The sequence below is a fragment of the Poecilia reticulata genome, chromosome 18 (assembly GCF_904066995.2).
Source record: "Poecilia reticulata chromosome 18, P_reticulata-male-v2, whole genome shotgun sequence".
NCBI lineage: Eukaryota > Metazoa > Chordata > Actinopteri > Cyprinodontiformes > Poeciliidae > Poecilia > Poecilia reticulata.
This window is the reverse complement of record NC_088847.1, coordinates 13,607,568-13,626,307: the sequence shown is the minus strand read 5'-3', so window position 1 is coordinate 13,626,307 and position 18,740 is coordinate 13,607,568. Positions and strand designations below refer to the sequence as shown.

Genomic DNA, 18,740 nt, shown 5'->3' with positions numbered 1-18,740 from the left:
GTTTCCCACATGAATCATTCTGTATGGGAGCACGCTGCTGCCTGAAATTAAAATAAATAACAACAACTTCAAAACATGTGCAGGGAAATCACATTATTTTTACTTATTTAGCTGATAAAGGTGATAATGGCTCACCACCCAGAGCGGCCTATTGTTAAAGGGTGGCAAAAGTATTCAAAAAGAAATAAAAGACTATCAATTATGTCTAGTGCGTTTTCTGTTGCCATGTCCAGTGAATATGAAGCGAATTTTGCTTTGAACTGTTGAAATTACGTAAGAACAAGTGGTATCTGTTTTAAGATTCCAATTTGCCACTAAAACAAAGATTCATTTCGTTTTGTTTGTCAAAAGTAAAAACCTGAAATAGGTTTTTATTTTTGGCATTAGTGGCTTTTGTCGAACAGTAACTAGGGAAGACATGCAGCAAGTTTGTTCTATGAATTCTTTAAGACACAATCAATTCACTTATTGTACAATGTTTATGTGTAAAAGCAAAAAGCAGCTATTTTTTCACATTAACAATAAAGATCCACTTAAAATCTTGTACAGTAGACCCCTGACTATTTGTGTTTCAGATTTTTCTGTGGAACGTGACTTCAAATTATTTGAGGAAAACCCGCGTGGTCGTGGTTTTTCTTGGAGAGCATAAAATATTCCACAGAAAGTGTATCTTGGGAAACTTAAATACCTAGACGTGATGCTACTTGTTGGTGTTTACACCAAGTTGGTGTGACATTTAGTTTCCTTATCACTGATGGACTCTACAGTCCATCAGTGAGGAGCGGACGCACAATGTTGTGTTGGTGCATCACATAAAAAAAAAAGAGTTTATGACTGTAATGTGACAAATTGTGGAGTAATAATATAAGTGAGGGTACGATCCATTTATGAGCTTCTGTATCGATCTCATTGGTGTGGCTCCCCCTGCTGACCGCAGCCTAGCTTAGCAGGCTTTACAGGACTTGACTCATCTGAAAACAATGTGCCCGAATGCTTTTCTTGCATCACGTTTTCTTCTTGAAGCAGATGTTCTCGCTGTCTCGAAGTTTGTTCCGTCGCAGATCAAATTTTAGTGACGCCTTCACGGTTCGTCAGGGCAATGAAAGGGATTTTATTGTTTTCTGTGGAAACACAAAGCTCTCTCGCATATTTCTTCTCAAACGTCACGGGAAGGGCGTAGTGTGTTCTTCTGTTACTAAGGTATTTGCAAACAAATAGAAAAGAAACTAATAGTCCAGGAGGAATCTTCACTAAGGGAGACTATAACTGCGTTATAGTACAATTTATAATAATTATAGCATTTTTGTTCTTTATTTTTTACCCAAATAATGTTTGCTGGTCTCGTGGCCGCCTAAATAACTCCGGTTCCTTAGGTGAGGCATCTGAACACACTTTTGAGCGCGCGGCAGCGTCAACTGTCACGCTGTGACAACAAGTCCAACATGTGTGCGTGCGTAAGTGACGCACTCAGGGCCCAAACACAAACAGCGCAAACAGCCGGGGCAAACAATCTGGTCGCCCCCACAGATAAAAGACTTGTTGTTTTTTTTATTCTGGACTAAAACTTGGCCTCTGGACAGGTTCTTGTTTGTCTTTGACAGGACATTCCCCAAAGCGCAAATCCAAGAAAGAGGCCAGACATGGTGTCTTACTTCACATCCGGCAAGATTTTCAAAGTAATAGATAATTATATATTTATTTGTATAGCATTACCATTTGAAGTCCGTTACAAAGAACAAAAGCTCTGACAAGAGTACACGTGCCATCAAAATGCAAAGACACTGAAATTAAAGATAAAAGTAAGAATAAAATGATAAAAAAAAGAATAAATAAGAGTAATTATAAGTGGAAAAATTTCAAAGTGCTCAGTGGAAAGTGAAAATAACTTAAATAATACCAGCTTATGAAAATCTTCAGAAAAATTCTTAAAAAATAAACATTGGCATAAAAAGGTGCTTAAATGTAAATACAACTGCAGCATGCTTTCATAGAGCTACCATTTTAATTTACACACATAAAATCAAACATAACAGCCTTCACTTATTGAGCCGACTATCGATAAGAGTCAATAAGAGTCCTTATGACAGAAAAAATGGGACGCTTACTCCCAGTTGCCTTCTTTCAGACGAACATGTGGTAGTCGTAGTGATCACGGTTTCATTCAACTGGACATGAAGTCGGGTGCAGGCCTTCATCCATTTCTTGCATTAGTCCAGACTCCTTTTGTATTTTTCCCTCTACTTCCTCAAATACTTAAAAGCCCGAACTAGGTATGCATTGAAGAACCCCTACAATGTTGACGGATGTTGCTCTAAATAGTTGTGTACTTCTGGGTAAATACGGACTGCTGATTGGTCAGTCGGTGACAAACCTCTAGAATGATTGACAGGTGGCCACGACAATTTCCCCATTTAGATATCATCAAAAATTATTTTAAAAATATTTTGACACGCAACGCGTTTATATTGGAACACAATTTTAAAAGCGCCACCCGTTGCCGTATTTTATTTTGAAGTAACTCTGCTGTACTTCCGGTATGATTTCGTGGCTCTTCTGTCCAACTTGACGCACGTATGAGTGTGTGTGTGTGTGTGTCTGTGTGTGTAGCCGTGCTCCGGGGGTGAAGCCGCAGAAAAGCCTTCTCCGTAATGCGGGGCGTGAGGCGCTCCGTGCAGTGATCGGAGCGGCTCCCGGGGGGGCGGGGGAGGAGCAGGAGGTGTTTTCGTACCGCTCCCAGCCCGTGTCTGCAGGCACCGGCCAGATACAACCATGTCGAACCGAAAGCACCGGGACAACCAGGAGATCTGCTCCCGCAAGGTCCGAGAGCTGGCCCAGTCCTGGGTAAACAAACACTGCTTCGAGTGCAACCAGCCCGGGGTGACATACACGGACATCACGGTGGGCAGCTTCGTCTGCACGTCGTGCTCCGGAATGCTGTGAGTAAACGAGCCGTTTCTGCACATCTAGACCTAACATGCAGACGGAGCTGTGGAGTAAAACTAACCAGGCCTGAGATTGCACCGTGCACCGCCCAGACTGTGCAGAGCAGGGTATTATTTTATATTTCCCCCCTCCCTACATTAACAGGCGGGTGTTGGTGCAGCAGCCCTGGATGATGATGATGATGATGATGATGATGATGATGATGATGATGGTGTGTGTGTGCGCACATTAATTTACGCAGTGTCTGCCTCTGTCTCTCCCTCTGCCTGTCCTCCCAGCAGCTTCATATAACGACAGACCGCTAGTTGGTCATTTTCCAGCTTTTATACCGTCATGCAGCAGGTTTGATACACTCCTCTCTCTTTCCAGGATCCTCTGCAAATGTGGGCGTGAATGTGTGTGTAGTGTCAGAGTTTGTTCTGCATGATGAGTCCCAGCACTCCACAGGAAGGCGGGTTGTTAGTTATTGCGCAATCTTGCACAGCAGTGTCCCACTTTGTGTCCCCCAGCATGGAGAAAGTAGGAGGCTCTGGTTACCGAAAACTTATGCCCTCCCCCCTCGCCCCTTCTCTCTCTCTCTCTCTCTCTCTCTCTCTCTCTCTCTCTCTCTGTCTCTTTCTTTTTCACACGCGCACACACACATACACACCCGGACACCTTTTCCCGCTAACAAATCTGTTCCTCCCCCCGAAAAAATCCACAGTCACGTGTCAAATATGTCCCCTATCACCTGCTATTTATCCACAGGTGCATCTGAGTGAATTGTGTTTAAAAAAGTTCATTTGTTTCAGTTACTGAATTCAAGGAAAAGTCATGGCTCGATTAGTTGCAGTCATATTAACGGAAAGTTTAGTGGAAGGAAAAAGTGTGGTTAAAAAAAAAGGTGCACTGTCTTGAGAGGAAAATTAAATATAACCCACAGTTGCTCAGTGGTACAAATTTCTATTTTCCTTACTCGTGTCAGCCTTGTTGCTTGCATCCCCTTTTCTGCCACACTTTTTCCTTCCACTCAACTTTCCATCAGCAGCTACGGTACTCTCTAAACATTCAGCTTCTTCACCTTTTGACTTCACCTCTTGACTTTAGCAGTCACCTCCAGTGAGTAATAATCAACTAACAGTTTGACTTTTCACTTTTTTGGATTGAATTACTGAAAGAGAGAAACTTTTTCAGAACATACTAATTTATTGAGATGCACCTGTCAGCTGCCTCTGACATGCACACTCGTTTTAAATCCTCACTGTCCACCTCTTTGATGTAAGAATATATCTTTGTTACTTTTTCTATCTCTCCTCTACATCCCAGGAGAGGCCTCAACCCTCCCCACAGAGTCAAATCCATCTCCATGACAACTTTCTCCCAACAGGAAGTGGAATTCCTCCAGAACCATGGCAATGAGGTAAGTGACGCTCCGTCTTTTCACCTCCTAATTGAGTTGCTTCTTGCTTCGTTGCCAGATGGAGCCAGTAGGTTGTTGGTTTAGTTGCCAGGTATTTGATTAGGGAAAGAAAGTAAGTAGAGGTTTTGGAAAAAAACATTTTATTTTAAATAGTTTTGATGTAGAATATAAAATGTTGCATGAGGTCATCATTTGAGCTAATCTCATAAGTTCTGTATACATTCAAAAGAAACTGTTGTCTTATAACACTGAAATTTTTCTCACTTTTAAAAATATGTTGTTTTTTTTGTTTGTTTTAATTTAAATATGTTGTATTATTGGATTTGTTGAAACAATAACCAATCAAACAGTTTCCTATGATTGAAAAACAGGTTATTTTTTACTGGCAATGCTCAGCAGGTGACTGGATTTTTACCACTTTTCAAAACACGAAAGTCTTGTAAAAATCCAATGTTGACATTTACAGTAAACCCAATAAAAAGCAGCTTAATCCTACAGATCAAACAGCAAATCAGACTCCTCTTTTTTCTGAATATTATTTTCAATTATAGTGGAAATTAATATAAAACTAGATGCTGTATACTGCGACAGACTGGCGACCTGTCCAGGGTGAACCCCGCCTCTCGCCCGGAACGTTAGCTGGAGATAGGCGCCAGCGCCCCTACCGACCCCACTAAGGGACAAGGGTGTAAAGAAAATGGATGGATGGATGGATGGAAGATGCTGTATAAAATAAATCTGTGGAAGTCAGGAATTTTTCCAAAAGTTTTTTTTTTTTTTTAAACTGAGCCGCTGCGTGGAATAAATTGCAAATGAAAGGTAAAAAGCTTTCACTGGCCTAAGGGGTGTTAGTTTGAAACTGTGTCGTTTTTTAAACAAATAATTTTGTGTCATTCTTAGTTTTTAGTTGTACAAAAAATGTCCTTATAAACATGACACGTATCAACTAGGACAAGGAAAAAAAAGTACCTCATGTTCTTTTGATTGTGGATGATTGTAGGAATAATCTAAAACCAGCATAAATAGGAAACTGCAGCTGATAACTTCACAAAAAATGTATAAGAATTTTCCTTCAGAACTGCAATTATTGCATTTTTAGTATTTATATATTTCAGAGAGATTAATTTATGTGGTTTTGCACCTTTTAGATAAGGACTAATATATTTTAAGTTAGCTATTGTACATCTGTGGGGTGGAGTGAGCGGAGACATTTCTGGTGTCTCATAGTGTTGTGTTGACAGCCCTGCTCCATTACACACGCAGTGAGACCCCAGAGGAGCGTCCGTTCACCGCAGAGCATCCGTTCAGATCTGGGAGTTTCTGTTTGATTGACAGGAAGCTGTACACTTACACAATTTTTCTTTTTTTAACACCCACAGCAGCACTGGGCCGCTCACTGGTTCCCCAACGTGAATCACTATTGAAGTAAGATTAGGCGGAAGGGCACAAACACCTGCCTAACTTCTTAAAGTTTTGATTTATTTAACTACCTCTAAGTTTGGAATACTTTTAAATTAATTAGGCCCTGAAATGTAGGGAACATGTTTACAGCTAACCTCAGTTACTGAATCAAATTCTCATTCATTTAGTTCTTAGTTTTTAGAGATTCATCTGTAAGCTGGCCAGAGATCAGCCAGGAAAAGCCTGGTCAGCTCATCTCTGATTATTTGTTCTCTGTTGTCTATTGGATCTGTTGCTATCATATTATAAAAGTGTCAAATATTTATCAGCTGTAAAATTCAGTCTGTTGAGCTACAGTTACATCGCTATGACAACTACCACCCTTCAGCTGATCTGCTGCTTATTCAACAATCGCTCTAATAGGTCATTTTGCATAATCGTCGTTGATCATTTTCCACATACATTCAGCTGGAATGTAATGAAAATGAATGGAGAGTTCGCCGCAGTGTGACTGTGGGAGCCTCGGGGATCGGTTACATGACGCAGACGATGGATGAAGTACATCAGGCATGACTGCGCACTGATCTGCTTGGTGGTAACCCAGATCCGCGTGTGTTTCCAAGTCGAGCTTCATGTGCACCGAAGCTGAAGTGTGGAGGGTCAAGATTGCTCCCATCATCATCCTCTCAGTGATCTAACCACTCATGACTCACAGGCAGTGTTTATTTGCTGCACTCTGACTCTTGCACCAGATGAATCACTGAGGGGGGCGGGGGGGGAATAAATCTCTTCTTATTTTTGTGAAAGATCTCTTTCATTAAATGTCTGAAACCAATAGGGATTGTGGTTTAATTTTAAACTCCGGCATCTAGAAATCGACCATAACTCCTCAGCCAAATCAAATCAACACTGCCCTCTTTTTAATGTTGTCGACATGTAAAATGTGTGTGCGTGTGTGTTCAGGTTGGTCGAAGAACCTGGCTGTGCGTGTTTGACCCGAAGGCCGATGGCTGCCCCGACTTAAAGGATCCTCAGAAGTTCAAAGAGTTTCTTCAGGATAAATATGAGAAGAAGAAATGGTGAGAACTTTTAAAATACCTCGTTTCAATCTTAAAATAGGTAATTTCATCAATGCAATTTCTTTAAAAAATAAATAAATAAAACTCCTTTTAAGGCAGGAAACATTCCCTATCTGTAGATCAAACGGCAGTATCTGTCGGATGTTCTCTTCTTTATTTGACTCAGACACACAGGAAATAAACATGGCTTCTACAATACATACAAGAAGCTAAAGCTGCACTCATTTTGATGGCCTGGCTGTTAACTACCTGCATTATCGATGGGAGAAACTGTGTTGAGTCCACACACACTGTTGTTGCTTTGGTTAAATCCAAGATATCAGTTGATTACTATTCCCACAAAAAATGTTTCCTGTAGAGAGACTGCTTTGATGGCTGTGGAGACAACCATGCTGTGTTTACATCCCCAGAGTTCACCCATATTTCCTGCATAGAAGGTCTATGTAGCATGGCTGCACACTCCGTCCATTTTCTGTTTTACCAATTGGTTTTTCTAAATCTTGAAGGTGACCTGATATGTTTCTTTCAACATGTTAGGATAGAGTAATACAAACATGCTCATTATGTTTTTTACACAAAATAATTCTTGAAGACAATGAGACTTTAGTTCTGCCTCTTTTAAGCTCCTTTCAGAATGAGACGTTTCAGGGCGTCTTGTCACTTTAAATCCAATTAGCTGCTGCTGGCCACGCCCCCCCCTCCCCCCAACTCAACGTCTACACTCGCACAAAATGGCGTCTAACAGTGGCGCAATTATATAACTGTACATCTTTGAAAACTAGAAGAAGAGTCTCCGGCACAACCAACAAGAATACAGCAAGTGGTTTCTGGATAAGACATCAACAACAAAACTCTTTTCTTTTCGAGCAGCCGTTGAACAGCGCGAACAGCTCACCAACCGGGTTGCTAGCTAACAGGCTGGGCTTGGCGCCGGTTGCCAGGCGACGGCCCGTTGAATGTGACTTAACAATGACGGGGTTTCTGAAACGTCTAATTTTCCAGACACCAAAAAACGTATTTTTCTAATCGCATGGTCTGTTTTTAGAAGCAGTTGAGACCAAAATGGAAGCACAAAAACGTGCAAAATACGCATTTTTCATAACAAGCCCCTTAATATTAGGCTGTAACAAAGCGTGCCTGGTTAATGGCACAAACTATGTTTCTCCCTGTCTTTTTACAGGCATTTTTCCAAAAGCAAAAACCGGAGGGACGTGGAGGGCCCCTGGAGTCCCGGCGTCCAAGCCGTTCCCTCTTCCCATGGTCCATTATCGAGCCAGGGCCCCTCCCATAACTTGCCCCCTAATGCCAGATCTGCGAGGCCACTGGTAAGAAGCAAGAGATGCATTAAGTGGATGGAGACGCTAATGGAGAATCAATAAAAGAAGGGAAATAAAGTGAGAGCAGAAGTAAAAACTGCATGAAAAAGAGGAAATGAAAGGAGGCAGGATATTCAGAGAGAGAGAGCCGGAAAGAAAAGGAGAACAGCAGGTGAAGAGATGACCTGAATTCACTTCAGTGCTGCAGCAGAGAGGCTGATAGGTTGGGCAGTCGGAGGGCCAGGTAGCCTCCACATCAAAGGCTCCACTTATGAATTATTGAGAAACGATGAAACAGACTCACCCCGTCTGCCTTTTCCATTTTTAACTCCCCTTTCTATTTATCTCTTTTCCTCCAGTCTCAGTCGCAGCTGCCATCATGGGATCGCGCTCCCACCATCTCGCCCGCTGACATGCGGACCGACGCGTTCACGGCCAGACCTTCGCGCTCGCAGAGCTTTCGAGATCCCCCTCTGAAAGGTCAGAGGTTGATCCTCCGTGGGAGGAATTCTTTTCTTTCTTGTTTGTGGTATTAGGCTTTATCACATGTTTTTGTTTTTTCTTGTGATCCAGACTCCACGCTGTGTGGCATAGAAAGACAGCGACCGGGATCCCTGTCGTCAGGACTGGGAGGTCAGAGCCACGGCCCATCGTTCCCCGCCCTCCCTAGACCCTCAGGTGGGCTTTGGTCTCCCTCTACTTTGGAAAAACATAGATCAATGCAAGGCAGTTTGTTCAGGCTTTGAAAGTGAAGGAGAACACCTCATGCTATTAGAAAAAACTATTCACCTTTATTGTTTTATTCACAACTGAGATCGTCTCGCCTACATCAGTGTTTAAATATATAAAATATTTGTGAAGTGGGGTTTTTCTTCTTTGTGATTGAAATGTGAAAATGTAGACAAGCAGTGCTTGAAATGTCCATTCAGACATTATGCAGTCCCTTATAAAAGTAGTCATTTGTCTTTAGCTTTTTCACAATTTGTCATATTTAAAACCACAAACTCCTGTGCATTTTAACAATAGGTTTTTATGCAATTTAGAGCTGTACTTTAGGAGGGCCATTCGTATAAAACTGCCAACTCTACTGTTATCCCTATAATCGAATGCTAATATTAAGTGTTGCCGCCTTTCAGATAAGTGCATTGTCTTTTAACTAATATAGTTTCTGAAATATAAATAAGTATATTATCTCTAAATAGTATACTTTTGGAAATATAAATATATCTAGAGACTATACCTCTTTAAATTACCAAAACGTTTATGCCAGCAATAGCCTGTTAGCTAGTGCTAATGTTAACACCAATGTTGCTTGCGTTTGGAAACTGGAACAAGCATCGATGAGCCTTACATTTACATGTAGTGGCACTTGTTAGGCAGCTCATCTAGAGCCAGAAGATTTTTGAGATTTGTTTTTAAGTGCATACCAAAGCCAGATCTCCGATCTTCAGCCTAAACTGTAAACATGTCAAACATTTCAAGCTGTGGGGGGTTTTTCAGGACGGAGTATTGTAAAAAATGCAAAAACGGCTGCTTAACGTAACATAGCAAATGAGTGAACATTTTGAACACAGCTATAATGTCGTTGCCACGCTGTTTCTCAGGATCATCCATGTATATTCTCTCTGATTTTTGTCGTGTCATCATGTTGCCACACTGGGTTTGCTTTTCATGAATCTTAAAACCAAGCAGGCTGCTCAGCTGTCGACAGGAAGCAGCAGGAAAGATGGGGTGATCTGACATGAGTGACGTTTTCCTTTTTCTTCTCTCTCTCTCTGTGTCTATCTGATGTTTCTCTGCTCTTTCCTTCAACCTCGTAGCCAGTAGCTCGTTCAAAAACCACTTCACTTTAGGTAAGACTCATTGCTTTTCGAGTTTGTGCTGAGTGGCTGGAATCGATAAGTACTTCCTCTGTGTATCATTTATAATAGATGCCTTATCTGTGGATGTGTCAGTGCTGGCCGCGTCTTACGTGCATGTAAATTTACAACAAACTGCAATTTTTTTTTTTCCATTACAAACTTTAATGTATTTTGTTGTAATTGACCATCACAAAGTTGTGGTTAATTGGGAAGTAGAAGGAAAATGACACATGGTTTTCAAAATCTATTATGATTGAAAATACTGGAGTTTGTATTCAGACTCCAAGACTCCACTAAAAAAACTTTTTCTGCAATTAGGGCTGCAAATTGGATCCAAGTGACTTTATTTAGGCACATCAGTGTAACGGGAGCGAAATACTACAGTTGCATACCAGGGTCATTGTCGATAGAACAAAAGAGGAGTAAATTTCCACTAAAAAACACTAATCTTACTAAATTTTCTAGAAAAAATGTGGACATTTCTGAACTTTAAATGTTGAATATTTGCTAGGAAAAAAAAAATCAAAATTTCTATCATCTTAGTATTTTGTTCTCACAAATATTTCACTTTTGGAACTCAAAAATTTCCACTTTTTTCCTAGGTAATTTCAAAGATTCATCTAAAAGCTACTGAGTTTTATCTTGCAAATTTTAAACTTTTGGAGCTCAGAAATGTACTTGTTTTTGGGAGAGGTTTTCCTCCTTTTCCTTTTATCTACAGTGGCACTGATACGCCGTCGTAGAATACAAACGCACGCCACACTTTTCAGATTGTTTTGTGAGCTACATTTGAAAACTGTGTACTATTTTACTTCATAATTATTCACCTTGTGTAGATTTCCCCCCGCCCCCATTAAATTGTGTTGCAGTTTGTTGTTGTATTAGCAAACTTCAAAAAGGCTCCAGTGTTATAAATACGCTTAAAAAGGCGCTGTATGTGACAGCAAGAGCAAAATCTCCTCACTACTTTCACCATCTAAATCACTGCAGTCAGGCATCACCTACTGAAATTGGGGTCAGTCATTTTCTTCATCAGTCAGGTTTGCCACTTCAAAGCTCAGGTCTCAGGTCTGGGAGGGTCAAGGAGACACATTTACTCAGAGGGAATAGAGCGAGCTTAAAGCAGGGCTATTTTTGGGCCGCGCCTCCCGCTGCTGCGGCCTTCGTCAGCACAAGGCCGCTGATATTTCGCACCACGTTGCCGCTGAAGCTCTTGAAAACTATGTGGGGCGCAGGCAGCTGTAATCCCATTCCAAACAAGTATTCTTAGAAGTCCGCGGTACGCCTGCCGAGATAGGGCCTAGCCGACGCTTCACAAATGACACCAGAGCCCAGAAACAAGCGGCATGGGTGATGCGTGCGTGGAATCGGTGGATTATCTGAATCGGGTCAAGTCTGGTCTCTGTCTCCGGCTCGTCAGCTGACAGGGGGCGGGGGGGAGATGGATTCACCTTTTCGTCTCCATGCTAGCAGAAGCTGATACCCAGCATGCGTTGCGGCTAGCTGCTGCTCTCTACATGGAGGCTATTCTTAGGATCTAACTGTTGCTTTTAAAGATCTTGTCGCCCTTTCTGTTGTGCTTATTTTTTATTTATTTATTTTTTTTAAGTTTAAAGCTTAAAACTGATATCTGTTTTATTCCGCATTCCCCGTGCACAAAGCTAACGCTGTCACCGATTATCTTCACAGCATGAAAATGTCAGCTTGGCGTGAGATTGTTTTTCTCTGCTTGACGTTTATGTACATCGAGCCGAGAGCGCATCAGTTAAAAGAAATATATCAAAAAGAAAGCCGCAGGGTTTAAAAAGATAAATTATTTCAGAAAAAAAAAAAAAAACAGCAGCGGAAAGAGTCAAAACAACGCATTGCAATTTAGTCCTAGTGTATGATAATAGCACAGTTCTTAAGCAGTTTTTAAAAGCCAGCTTCCAAGTTCAAACAAAAATGGAAAAACTAAGTACACCCCATGCTTCCTTAGCTTTTGCAGATATCAATTTCTCTACATCTCAATTAGGCTGCAGTCTGGACTTTGATTAGACCATTGCAGGACCACATTTTTTTCCATTGCGAGCCAAACATTTCTACTTTGTTTGACCTGCTCAAAGCACAATCATCAGAAATCTTGTGGCTAATTGAGACAAAACTTTGCAAACTGAAGTCACGATGCTGTTTTCTTTTTCCATTCTGGCAATGTGTTGAACCACACATGTTCACCACAGAGCAGGAAGCGTGTCCAACTCCTGCTGGTCATGCTTGTTGATCATCAATTAATTTAGGTCTTAAGTCCAATTAAAGCTGCATGGGTGTACTTATATTTTCTGACAATTCATGAAAACTATATTTTTAAAGACTATACGTGTTTATGACTGTGTACGTGTTGCTAATGTAAAACTTTCTAAACATCATGTTGGTGTCTAGTTTTGAAATGTTACCACAGTCAGTCTATTGTCCACACAGCAGGTTTTTAGAGCTCCAAAGGTCGTAGTTCATCGTCATTAGCTGCTGTTTTCTCTCCCTCAGGTCGTACAGTGTCAGTCTCAGGAGTCACAGGGCCCTTCAGGGCCTTCCCAAAATCTCTGAGTGTAGATTTCGGAGGTCTGAACCATCCTCAGCAGCAGTCCCTCCCACAGTCTCTGTCCCAGCCGCAGCAGCAGCAGCCGGTCGGCGTCAGCCAGACGACACCGCCGGTCAGCGTTTCCAGCAACCGGGACAAGTACGCTGCCGTGTCGCAGCTGGACAGTGTCTTTTCTGAAACATCTTCAGCTGCAGGTATCCAATGTTTGTCACTCGCTGCTTTGTAATGTTTAAAAGCCCAAACAAACAGAAGCAGACCGTAGTTAAACTTTGATCAAGAGGTCAAAGTCCGAAGAAGCATTTTGTGAGACCCTCTAAACAGCCTGGGGAGCCACTTCATTAAAGGAATGCTAAGGATTCTGGCTCATTTTAGGATAAATATAAATCCTTAATCTGGCAGGATTTCCTGTACACTCTTGAATTTTTAGTAAAAGTCCAACATTCAAGTCTGTGTAGGAAATAGAAACATTTTTCGGGGGTTGGTTGAAGGTTCTGGATGACTGGAAATATGTTAATAAAGTAAATCAACTCACTTTCAAAACTCCCTTCCTGGTGATTTTAAGATAATGTATCTAGGATACAAACCTCCACGACTTAAAGGAACAGAAGGAAATCTGTGGAATGTTCTTCTGGCATCAGGGGAGAAAAGAAAGAGACGGACGGTGCAGCGTGAACCGACTGTTAGGGACTGGAATGAGGCGGCCATGGTTGTTTAATTTAACTTCCCTTTGGGATCAATAAAGTTTTCTGAATCAGAAAATACATTTGCTGTTAATCTACATCCAATTTTATTTGAAGTAAATGAGGAGCTACCTAAAGTATGAAAATGCTGCTAAATCGACTGCAAATTATCTAATTTTTTAAAAGGAGGAAAACGTAAGAGGGAGACAACATGAAACATTTATTTATCTTTTGCTCTGCCTCTTTTCCTTTCTGAATTGATTTGTATCTTTGTGTTTTCACCAATAGGCCTGTCACAAATTTTGCTGGATGATAAATTGTCCCAGAACTTACTGTGATTGTTGTTTCGAGAAGATTTTCAAGTAATATAATAGGAATAATGGCATAAAAATGCAAGAACACATTCTCAAAGAACAGAAACAATAAAAAATAAATTATGAAGAAATTATTAAGATTATCTAAAAAAAAAAAAAAAGAAGAAAGGGATAGTTGAGACCAAAACACCAGACGGAAGACTTTTATCGTTCAGTTTTTGGTGAAAAAAGAAAAACAATAAATCAAGCAAATAAAAATCACAGAGTTTCTTTTACTTGATTATGCGATTTAACTGATTTATTGTTTATTGTGACAGGAATGGGGAGAAGAATTAAAAAATAAAAGAAGTTAAAAAAATGTGAAAGCACTTCTTCCCCCGGTACTGTGGCTGTAGTGATATTCTGGGTTTTGACTCCGACTCTTGCACAGAGGCAGTGTAAGGAGTGCGTGTGATCCAGATTCTGATGGCCAGCTCAGCTTAGTTGCGTAACACCGTTACTCTCCAAATGCCAAGACTCGTAGCAGCTGAATTATGCTCATTGTGTTTACTCCAGATTCTGCACTGTCGGGTTCAAAGGACCCCGTTGACTGGGTTTAAAGCGATCGGCCATGTTTGTCTAAATACCAAGCTGGCTGCTTTAATGGAGGTAACGCGTGTGAGGAGCCCTGGGCCTTTCCGCAAGAAGCCTTGCTGTTGTTGTTGTTTTCCAGCTTCATCTCAGCCTTCTCTGTCTGGCAGGAAGAGCTCTTTATTGATTTTCTGCTTCAGCGCTCTTTGATCCATATCAAGTCAAACTCAGAAAGGTTTTTTTTTTTTTCCTAATTTGATTAATTCTTGTTTCCCCCCGATGACTTACACACTGCAGTGCAACAGTTTGAGCCCTTTATCAGAGTTTTACTCACGTTTTAAGGTAATGGTAGGACTTGATCTTTTAAAACAGGGTTAATGAAAGGGCCTGAGGTCATATCCTGATAGTTTTTTTTTTGTCCCTGTGAAATGTTTGCTTGCAGCTCCACCTAGTGGCCCTCCTCAGTACAGCGCTATCTTTGGCAGCAGGCTCTCGTCCAGCTCCACTCCTGCCAGGTATGAAGAGAAAAGCAGTTTTTATTTCAACGCGGTCGGGTTTGGATCGATTTTTACATATTTTTTTTAATCTTCTTCTGCTCTTCCGCCCCCCAGCTCTCCCGGAGTCGATGCTGTATCCAGCTCCCAAAGTTTTGGAAGTGAGTACAGAGCACAGGCCGCATCCATCCAGCCCCGCGCTGCATTTTACATTCAGCCCCTTTCATCCTAAAGGAGCCGTCCAACACCACCACTCATCACGCTCAGACTTAGAGTCAATCTGAATAGGCAGGAATTTGCCCTGTTAACCCGACGCATGGTGAATTATCTCCCCCCTCCCCTCCCTGTTGCTCCTTGTGTGTCTCAGATTTCCCAAACCCATTCAGCTCCAGCGCCGGGTCGGCTTCCCAGCAGCCTGCTGCCCTCTCCCCCAGTAACCCCTTCAGCAGCGCCTCAGGAGGTAAGCCTCATGCCCTGCAGGAGCTTTAAGACTTTTTTTTTTTTTCTTCACGTTTTGTCAGCAAGAAAGCATTCGGAGTTCAGAGTCTGGCTGCCTGGAGGCAAACGAGTGCTGCTTTAAAACGTCACTCTACTGCAGGCAGAGTTGGGCTGCAACTAGTCACATTTACTCACATTAACTTTTTTGGAAAAAATGTACTTTTAGGAATATTTTTCTACGCTGTACTTAGTCTTTATTATGAAGTATACATGAGAATATGTTGAAGTAGTGCTGCTCTGACTGTGAAGCAATTGAGATCCAAATTTTTCTTCTTTGGCATCAACCCATAATCAGATTTTTTAAGTTTTTATTAAAATGTTGTAATAAAACAAGACAGAATAAGCGACACACGTCTACGTTGTCGGCACCAGTAACCCAGTAAGGCGTCTCTTTGGCGTCTCGACGCTCCTCCTGCTTCTTTGTTCGACGTAGAACTGAAAAGTGAAAGCCGCTCTGTGCCGTCTCCTCTTCACCTGAGTAACGATGTCTTCTCTCTCGGATTTCTTCCCCCCAGGCGACTCCGGTGCGTTTGTCACTTCGCCCACCTCCGTTTTCCCTCCGTCTGCTTCCTTCCCGGCTCCTGCCACCCAGAATGCATTTCACCACGAGTCAGTCACTAATCAAGAAACCAACGGTGAGATTTGCTTTATTTGCTGTCTTAATGTGCCGACCATGAAATAAAACTTTTATTCAGGGAAATACTGTTGTTTTGTTATAAAAACACAAACTTTGCAAAGAAAAGGCCTTAAAATGTGTTTTTATTAACTTGAATGGCTCAAAACTGAGGAGGAAATAATGTATTTCCTCAATGTAGTGAATAATAAAGAGAAGAAAAACACAATGAGCTCATTAGTTATTCAATAATATTGTATATTTATGCCGCTCAAAATTATTCATACCCTTGACAGGTTTAAAGTTGTTTTCATTCAAGTTTTTTTCCTTTAGGGGAATGAGAGGCATCGCCTAACATAAATAAAAAGCAATAATAAAAAATAAAAATGAACTTGTTTGTCTCATAAAACCCCAATAAAAACATCTCAGTCTGTGTTTTTTTTTACTGCTGACCAGACCAGAATACAGTCCATTCAGTATTTCGTCATTCGCCGACCGGTACCCAGAGGTCAACAGCTCAGGAACACACACAGACGCAGCCAGTGCACTGAAAAAAAATCAGCTCAAACCTTTAAAAAAAAGAAGATATGTTAATTGGTCAAATTGAGTTTAATTTATGAAGTTGTAAAGGTAAACATAAATAAAGTGAGTTCGATCAACTTAACTTAATTTTTTGTGACTAATTAACAGATTTTTTTTAAGTTGGAGCTGGATTGTTTTGTGTTTTTCCAGTGCGTCTGGATGCAGCTCCTGTTTGGGTCTCGTTTTAACCGTCACGTTTCTGTCTCCTGCTGCAGGTTTCGCCTCGTTCCCCGAGCCTGACTCTCAGCCCAAAGTCCCTCGGCCCATGTCTGTGAACCCGTTCACGGTGAGTTCGCTGCCCGGAGAGCCGGTGGGGAATCCGGCTTGCTCTATGTAGGCGGCGTTCTTGCTGCTGTTTCTCACTCCAGCCTCTCTCTCTCTCGTTCTGCAGGGTAATGTTTACCCCAGTCGGGGGACATCGAAAAATCCCTTCATCTGACCCCTCCCCCTGCATCCCCTCCATCTCCTCACCCCACGCCTCTCCTCACTTCGCTGGGAACCGAGGGAGGAGTGAACTTGAGGAGCTGCTGCCATTTCAAAGCCTCTGGAGTATTTCCACCCGGTCAGGGAGGGTCGGACCCTCCTCCATCCCGCCCTCCCTGCCTCCTTCTCTCCTCTGTGTCTGTGTTTACGTGTTTGTGGAGGAAAGAAAAATAACAGAAGAGGGTGTGAATGTAACAATGAAACTGCGTGTGTGCGTGCGTGTGTGCGTGTGTGTGTGTGTGTGTGTGTGTGTGTGTGCGTGTGTGTGTGCGTGCGTGTGTGTGTGTGTCATAGGGTGTTTTTCTGTGACAGTAGATGCCACCTCAGGGCTCTGTGGGAGTCACGAGTGAACAATGCCTCTTTAATTTTACCCACAAATTATATCACACACACACATGTTGCTGCTGCTATCGTGCTTTCATCTCCTGCTTATAAGTGCAAAAAAAAAAAAACGATATATATATATATATATATATATACACACACCCCTGCAAAAACAGCCCACCGGTAAGAACATCCTCTGCTTTAAAATCTTTGAATCTCAGCTGGTGGGACAGAGACTTTGACTTGTCTTCACACATGCCCTGCAAATAATTTTGAACAGCCTTAACAACCTCTTGATGCACGTGAATTTGCGTCTCAAGAAAAGACGCGCGTGCGTGCGTGTGTGTGTGTGTGTGGAACATGTTTGCATTTCTCACTTTTTTTTAAAATTCCTGGTCAAATTATCGATCAGTGATTATCAGTGTTTTTCCACTCTCAGGCTGCATGCGCTTATAGGGCTAAAAGGAGATGCTACTGAATGTAAAAGCAAATTTCAGAAAACAAAAACAAACAAACAAAAAAAACAATAAGAGACATAAAATATGTATAAAAAGTTCACAGCTTCATTTTACTGGACCAAAATGCTTTTTTGTTTCTTTTAATTGAGGTAAAGGTTATTTCTTTTTGTTTTGCCAAAAAGAACAAAAAAGTAAGAGTTTCATGTATTAACCTCTTTGTAATGACACGTATTCATGTTCATAAAATCAACTTCTTAATATAGTGAGGCTTTTTCTGTGTGTCTTTGACTGTTTTTATTCACACATGGTGGAAACATCTTCACCACTTCAGAATATCTCTGAAAATCCATCCGTTCATCTCTGGTGGCAGAAACGGCTGTTTTACAGTTATTATAATAAAGTTTAGTTTTTAACGTTCACGCAGCTGACATTACAGTGAAAAACGACTGGGAACTGTGAAACATTGAGCTAAGAAAGTTTACAACAATCATGGTGAAATTAAAAAGTAGTTCCCCCCCATGGCAGTAACTTTGCTAAACAGCAGGGGGCGGTAGACTGTTATTTTATGTTTGCCCCCCCTGCACAAGGTTACTTTGGGATGCATATTGCATAACAGCATGCATACTGCATAAGCATGCAGCACGAAGATGGTTCCCGTTTTGGTTGTTTTAAAATATTCATTTCAATCTAAAAGATTTTAATGCGCTTTTCCTGTTTTCTTCTTATATCTAACAAAACCAAAGGACTGGAGATTCCACTGAGCGTAGAGACGATTTTAAACACAGAAAACAGTCAGTCAAATGTCTGATTTTTCAATTTAATACAGAAACATCGTCCAAATGAAGAATAGAAATAACGGCTCCAAAAGATTTCTAAAGTTGACCCTTGATTTCGCTACTGTCTGGAGAATTTCTGCTGATTTAATCATCGTTCTTTGGACATAGTTGCTGAATCTGCAGAGTTCACGCGTCAATATATCCACATTTCGACAGAAGACAGATAGGGACTGTTTTTTTAAAAACAATAAATAGACCAGGGTGGACCTCCTGGAAGCGCCAAGGCTGAAATCTTACGCCACAATGGAGAGGAGAAGGGATGCTGCCTTCACGTGCTGTGGGAATCTTTAGGAGTTCGCATTAAAAGACTAGA

At 41.4% G+C, this 18,740-nt stretch overlaps 1 protein-coding gene across 2 annotated transcripts; it reads left to right on the top strand.

Annotated features, from left to right (window-relative positions):
* Nucleotides 1-2,578: 2,578 nt before the first annotated feature.
* On the top strand, nucleotides 2,579-17,853 carry agfg2 (ArfGAP with FG repeats 2). Of its 2 annotated transcripts, XM_008435435.3 has the most exons (14): nucleotides 2,579-2,936; nucleotides 4,249-4,342; nucleotides 6,707-6,822; nucleotides 8,003-8,147; nucleotides 8,498-8,618; nucleotides 8,712-8,816; nucleotides 9,959-9,991; nucleotides 12,521-12,769; nucleotides 14,582-14,654; nucleotides 14,751-14,794; nucleotides 15,001-15,093; nucleotides 15,647-15,766; nucleotides 16,542-16,612; nucleotides 16,718-17,853. In XM_008435435.3, exons 1-14 carry the CDS (start codon nucleotides 2,770-2,772, stop codon nucleotides 16,763-16,765), a joined length of 1,479 nt encoding a protein of 492 aa, XP_008433657.2. In that variant the 5' UTR covers nucleotides 2,579-2,769; the 3' UTR covers nucleotides 16,766-17,853. The 2 variants fall into 2 exon arrangements, with proteins under 2 accessions (XP_008433657.2, XP_008433658.2); XM_008435436.3 differs by lacking the exon at nucleotides 9,959-9,991.
* The last annotated feature ends 887 nt before the right edge of the window (nucleotides 17,854-18,740 follow it).